Source organism: Rhinichthys klamathensis, unplaced genomic scaffold (genome assembly GCF_029890125.1).
Source record: "Rhinichthys klamathensis goyatoka isolate OS25496 unplaced genomic scaffold, OSU_Roscu_1.1 h1tg000245l_1, whole genome shotgun sequence".
Classification (NCBI taxonomy): domain Eukaryota; kingdom Metazoa; phylum Chordata; class Actinopteri; order Cypriniformes; family Leuciscidae; genus Rhinichthys; species Rhinichthys klamathensis.
Genome location: NW_026606767.1, coordinates 840,655 through 847,531, shown reverse-complemented (window position 1 = coordinate 847,531; position 6,877 = coordinate 840,655). Strand labels below are relative to the sequence as shown.

At 38.4% G+C, this 6,877-nt stretch overlaps 1 protein-coding gene across 2 annotated transcripts; it reads left to right on the top strand.

Moving 5' to 3' along the window:
• Positions 1–2,548: 2,548 nt before the first annotated feature.
• hnrnpabb (heterogeneous nuclear ribonucleoprotein A/Bb) lies at positions 2,549–6,508 on the top strand. 2 transcript variants are annotated; one of them, XM_056266123.1, is made up of 9 exons: positions 2,549–2,684; positions 3,121–3,282; positions 4,387–4,555; positions 4,635–4,793; positions 4,876–5,007; positions 5,221–5,317; positions 5,397–5,564; positions 5,654–5,736; positions 5,903–6,508. In XM_056266123.1, exons 2-8 carry the CDS (start codon positions 3,140–3,142, stop codon positions 5,719–5,721), a joined length of 936 nt encoding a protein of 311 aa, XP_056122098.1. In that variant the 5' UTR covers positions 2,549–2,684; positions 3,121–3,139; the 3' UTR covers positions 5,722–5,736; positions 5,903–6,508. The 2 variants fall into 2 exon arrangements, with proteins under 2 accessions (XP_056122098.1, XP_056122097.1); XM_056266122.1 differs by having other exon boundaries at positions 4,876–5,031.
• The last annotated feature ends 369 nt before the right edge of the window (positions 6,509–6,877 follow it).

Here is a 6,877-nt window from a genome sequence, read left to right as displayed (position 1 = left end):
AAAATGAAAGCAGCCTTCTCAGTGATTTTCATATTTTTAATATATAAGCCAACTGCATTCCAAAAGAGTAAAGTTATAAACATCAAGCAATAAAGCCCACGAATGTCCTTGTAATTCGGTTAAACCCTGAACTTTATGAAATAATAGAAAATTAGAAGCAAGCAGAATACGGTTGTTTCTAAAGCACGCGCAGCGTCATCACGCATCTGTGTTTAAAACCTAAGCTCAGACTCGATTCTGAAATCTCTGAATCGATCCAGAATTGTTGGAGAGAGAATAAATAACACAATATCACATGCATTAAAAATAAACTGTTCTTTCCTGTATGCCAGACCTATATGCGTTGCGTGCCAAGTTGATGCTTGATCTTGCAGACTGCTTTTCTCTCGTGTGTCACGTGACCAGTGTAATCGCAGCTTTTGCGGTTACAAAATCGAGTTTCATCATATCGCGATATTATCGCAAATGCAATTAATCGTTCAGCCCTAGTTATGAATGATCACATAATATGATTGACAGCTGTAGAGCGAATGCGCTCTCTGACTCATGACAGACACACGGCGCTCTGCTGTTTCAAGCTCTTCAAATCGTATAATTTAGTGGAAAATAAATAGAAATAATATCGGTATAAAGAACATGTAAGAATAAATCTGTTCTCAGACACCAATGATAACACTTAAAATTCATTTTCTTCTCTGTTATGAATACTTTTCTTCTGTGTTCACGCTGGTTTTCAAAACTCTCTCACTTTTGTAAGCTCCGATACAATTGGACCGCTAGTTTCAGCGCTGGCTGAGGGGGAAAAACATCTTGCTTTGTCATGCTGCGATTGATGACGCCCGGTGTAAATAGCTCCATCGGGATCCATTGTTTCAATTCAAGAGTGTCATCGCAACGTACATTCGCGCCGTTTAATCGCACTCCGTGTGAAAGGCCCTTTATTGTGTGTGATGAGGTTACTTTGCAGATAATCAGCATCGCTTCGGATGGTGGATCTCTGGGTGATTTGTGGCATTATGTGTATGAGTGCAGTGGATAAACTTAAATATAAACCAGTGGACAAACAAAAAGGTTATATTAATTACACGTTTTTTTTTTTGTTTTTTTTTCAGACTCTCTTTGCTGGATACACAGACAACCTGATCAGAGTTTGGCAGGTGACCGTCGGAACCCGATAAAGATGTCGATTCCAAGAACAGAATACAACATGTGGAAAAATTTAATAAAAAATAAATGATGAAATGATGAAAGGGACCTTGTTCTTGTTTTTCTTTTGTGTTAATAATGGCAGTTTGTTGTACTAAATCAGTGCAATTCAGCTGTTCTCTGTTATAAAAACAGCATTATATTACTCAGGATTAATGGCATATTGATGTTTATGCATCAGTTTGGGACTTTTTGTAGAACAGTTTAATTGGGTAGAAAGGAAAGGCTGAATTCTGTGAATACTTTAGCAACTATAGTATGCATCTTGTTTATGAATGAGCAAAGCATTGACAATTTCAGATACCCGTTTCCTGTTTCTTACATAAATTGTTGCTGATTTTTCTGAGTTGAATATTTAATTGTTTTTGTTCAGTGCTATAAAATCACACCATGTCACACTTAAACCTTTAGTATTTTAGGTCCGGGAGTCTTTTACCCTCACTTTTCTTTGTTTTTATTTGGGAAGCTGAATACAGCTTATAAGCAACATATCAGTTTAAAGTCTGATCAAATTAAAGCACCCATATGAAACATGTAGTGACTGTGGCAAAAGAAATACATTTATATCATGCAAAGGATGTCTATAGAAAATGCATGTTAATATGCCCTTAAGGCCATTTGAAAAAGTTGTCCAAAGTTAAGTAAAAATGGTTAAAACATTGTTTTAGATAAAAAGTTCTTTACAATCAGCAAATATGCTTTATTGTCATTAGAAAATGTATGTGTAGAGAGATTGTACTAAAAAGTTCTGGGTGGTGCTTTATGGTTTAATGATAATAATGGTGACATACTGAATGATATCCACAAAGCAATAGTTCAAAAAGAAACAACGTTTACAAAACCCCAAACCTTTTAACTCTTACATTGAAACTGTTCCCATAGTCAAGAAAAACCCTAAAAAAAATATATAGCTATATATATATATCAGGGAATTTTAAATCGAGATTTTCCAGGATTGAAAGGTTCGTGAAAAGAGTTGCAAAGTTATGAAAAAAAATCGAAAGTTAACATATTCTTGCTCGGCTCTAAAATATTTAAGACTAGAAATTCTTCTTAGTGAGTGTAGTCCTTCATCGACGACGGGGGAGAAATTAATAAAATTGATTGGGGAAACCTAACAAATGTATAAAAAAAAAAAAACTCATATTTTATATAGTATTGTACACGCTTGTATGTATCCATTGTGTTTGATTGCACAACGCTCTCACTGTCGTGTTTTATCGTGCACGCGCTTTGAACATCTCGTGCTAAAGCGTTTGAGCAGAAAAGAAGTGCGCAAGAGGAAACCATAACGGGGCGGGGCGTTTACAGTCCCTGACCAATCAAAGAACGTTATCATTGCCTGGTCACTCCCAGTCATCCAATCACAGCTTGTTTTATTCAAATGAGCTCATCCGGTGCTATAAAAGTGGCCACGAGTTGGTACAGTACGCGAGAGTCCATCTTGGAAAGCGGCTTTTCAGCGCCAATATTTTACAGTAAGCCGGTTAATTTAATTTCGCACGCTTCCCGTGTTGTGCTAAAGTATGTTTAACGAGACTATACGTAAAACAGAATATTAGATGAAAAAGCTTGTTTATGCGTTCTGCGTACTTGAAAACGACTCTAGATGAGATCGTGTAGCGTTAGCTAGTTTAGCTTTGCATGCTTCTTTAGCTTTCTGCAAACGTCCTGAATGAATCTTTTGTTTTTTTTTTGTTTTTAGAAGACAGACGCGTTTTTTTACGCTTCTAACACGTTTTCGCGCCTGATTTCATTTGTTTTCTTGTGTATTTAATAAGCTAAGACCTGAAATCGAGCTTTTGTGCGCTAAATCTAATGGCGTAACGTTAACCGTGTTGCTACTCTATTATTCTAGCACCGTCCCTCTTATTTCACACCGCGAACTAAACCTTAATCATTTGTAATCCAAAGGTGATCAAAAGAGACTAAAATGGCCGACGCAGAGCAGCAGTTAATGGAGACCTCCGAGAACGGGAACGAGGAGGATGTGAACGGAGCGGAGCTCGCGGTGGAGGACGAGGAGAACGGAGATGGAGGACAGATCGACGCCAGCAAGGGCGAGGAAGATGCCGGGTAAGAATATTCAGAGTTTAATTGCGTTTTCATGCTTCATGTAGACCATGTGTTTTAAGTCAAGTTTCTTGGCGCCATGTGTCTTTGTTAATAGAGGGGGGTGGGGGTGGTTTACTGCCCGGTGTTGTGCTCATTGTTGGAGATAAGGGTTGTTTGTGGTTGAAATTCACGCTGGCGAGTGGCAGCTGTTAGATCTGCCTGTACACGAACTAAAGTTACCGCGGTAAAATCACGAAACTGCCGTCTTAAAGGGCTAGTTCACCTAAAAATGAGTTGCCATTTTCTCACTCAAGTTGTTCCAAACCGGTGGTAATAAAAAGACTCCTACAGGTTTGAAACAACTTGAGACTGAGTAAATGATGGTAATATTCATTTTTAGGTGAACTATCCCTTTAACTGGCATTCCTTGCATCAAACCCTAACTATGGAAACCCAGTTCTGCATGGTGAAATACTTTGGCCAAGGTGTATATGGTTGCCTGGAAACGGTCCCTAATGTAGTTTGTGTGGACACTGGCATGTCCAATCAAACTTTAGAATTGGCACAAGCAAGTACATTAGTGCCCGCCCACTTTCAGCAGCTTTGGATATCCGGAAGTAATTCTTTTTCCATAGGGATTTTTTTTAACTGTCTTCAAGAGTTACGTGAACTAAATTAACCAGCTACAAGATTAATCACAACAATATAAACTTTTGCAAAAATGGAGTTGAAAATTGTACAAAAGACAATGATTTAAAGAGAGAAATAACTGCATTCCATGAAGCATTGTGAATGACATAACTTAAATATTGAGGAATAGAATTAGTTTTTTTTTTGTACGAATAGAAGTAATGTTTTATTGCAAAAAAAATTTAAATATACAAGTTGGTTTTAGACTTGATTACATTACTCTTATGGGTGGATATTTCTTTGCAGAATCATGGGTAATGTAGTTTATTTATTTATTTTCTTACATGGAATGCCACTGTTGAACGCAGTTATTTAAAGTAATCTTTTCTTCCTGAACCTGTCTGTAACAGTTATGGTACTCTATGATGCTATGAGCTGGCTTTTTGTTTGTGGTTTAATGCAGGGTCTCATTAACTTGCATCTTTCTTTATGCAGTAAAATGTTTGTTGGAGGACTCAGCTGGGACACCAGTAAGAAAGATCTGAAGGATTACTTCTCAAAGTTCGGCGAGGTGACAGACTGCACCATAAAGATGGATTCAAACACCGGCCGGTCACGAGGGTTTGGATTCATCTTGTTCAAAGAAGCAGAAAGTGTGGAGAAGGTATGGATGCTTTCGCTTCTCTCCAGTACAAATACTGATTGGGTGGCAGATGTTTGCAAGATTTTGTTTCTTTTAAAAGGTGCTACAGCAAAAGGAACACAGACTAGATGGCCGACAGATTGATCCCAAGAAAGCCATGGCCATGAAGAAAGAGCCGGTCAAGAAAATATTTGTTGGTGGCCTTAACCCTGAAACCGCAGAAGAGAAGATCCGTGAATACTTTGGGGCCTTCGGAGAGGTGAGTTTTTACTGTTGAGTGTAAAAAAATGTTTAAATCAACGTGTCTACCAGCTTTAATGCTTTATCGATTATGCTTGCAGATGGAAAATATCGAACTTCCAACGGATCCAAAAACAAACAAAAGGAGGGGTTTTGTTTTCATCACTTTCAAGGAAGAATCTGCTGTCAAAAAGATAGTTGAGAAGAAATACCATAACGTTAGTGGAAGCAAGGTAACGAATGGAGAGGAAGACCTTGTATGTATATTTTTATTCTTTCATACTTTTGCAATAGATGCATGGTTATGGTGGGTAAATGAAGTTGATTTGTGGGTGTGCACAGTTGCTTGATTACAACTGCTGTTGGCTTTTTATTATTGCATATACGTTTTATTTCGGCCTGTTACAGTCTGGCTTTGCTCTCATCTGTTTTGTCTCTGATATCAGTGCGAGATCAAAATCGCCCAGCCCAAGGAGATCTACCAGCAGCAGCAGTACGGCGCCCGCGGAGGATTCGGAGGAGGTCGCGGCAGGGGTCGTGGGGGTAAGCGGCGTGCTTTGAGCGTTTCAGCAACCGCATCATTATTAAAACCAGTCTGAACTTGCAACATCTGTTTCCTCAGGCCAAAACCAGAACTGGAACCAGGGATATAACAGCTACTGGAACCAGGGCTATGGGAACCAAGGCTATGGCGGATACGGTGGCCAGCAGGGATATGGTGGTTACGGCGGCTATGGCAGCTACGACTATTCCTCTCCATATTATGGATATGGTGGTGGTTATGACTACAGTAAGTTTGCATCTTCCAGATGCTTTTTATGATAATTCTTTGGTGTCCTTTCAATGTTCACTCAGTTACACGTTGTTGTTTTTTCTCAGCCCAGGGCAGCGCGAGCTACGGAAAGACACCGAGACGCGGCCACCAGAGTAGCTACAAGCCATACTGATCACATACAGAACAGGTAGCGTATGCGTTTTTCAAATGAATGCGGATTGATTTTTGTAAAATGTACAACCAATGAGCAGGTGTTTTGCCTTGCTTCTGTCTAAGCTGGTTTACATTAGTCTCTCTTGATGTTTTCAAACCTGTATGTTGCCACTGACCACGTGTCTCCATTTCTTCACAGGACTGACGTATTCCCAAAAACCATGAGTCTGACAGTGACGCCGACAACAGTTCACACACATGCAGACTCTTTCCTTTTACCGGACAAGATCATGACCCATTTGTACAGAACCGATGAATAGGGGAAGCAAAGTCACACTTCCACATTTTTATTTTTATTTTATTTTCCTTTTGTCCACATTTCCAGAAATGGAAGTGTTATTTTTACTGTACTTTTTGGTACCTTTTTTGAATAATGTATTGTATGGTTGTATTTTACATGTCTACTGGATTTGCCACATGAGGTTCGGGAGCTGCCAGAGCTTTTGAAATAAAACGATTTTGAGTACATTTTTCTCAATGTTTCCAGATGCTTACTATGCTTATCCTGTTGCATAGTGTAGGAGAGAGTCTTTTAAAAACCAGAGTCTAGTGAATGTCAGCGTTTTTGGGTAATGTCTAATAGTGACTGGAAATTTTTCCACTTTTGTTAGCTTTGATTTTAAACTGTTTTTGATTTTGCCTTTTCAGTTATAATGCTTAAGTTTGTCAACTAGTATATTTGCCAGCGACCATAGTCGCATTGCTCCTATAGTGTTTTTGGTAGAAATAAATGACTTGTAAGTTTTTTTGGAAGTGTTCTTGTTTACTGGATAATGTTAATGGTTTTAATCATGACTTTTGCTGTGACAATTTAACACATTTTGGTTTCAAAACCCTTAATTTTGCATTAGCCATCACTTAAGATCTTAAATTACACAATTTACATGTAAAATATTTTGCATGCATAGCAACTGCTAAACTGTATCCAACTTTTTTTTTCTAACAAGCATTGGGAATATGCAATACTTCTAATTCATTAGCTAAATAAGTATTTATTTCTGAAGGAACATGCCAAACCAATGGTTTCTGATAAATATCCAATAGTGTAACTAATGCCAGTTTGTAGCAAAATGGTATGCTTTTGCTCCACTCCAATAACTGGAAACAGCTGATAC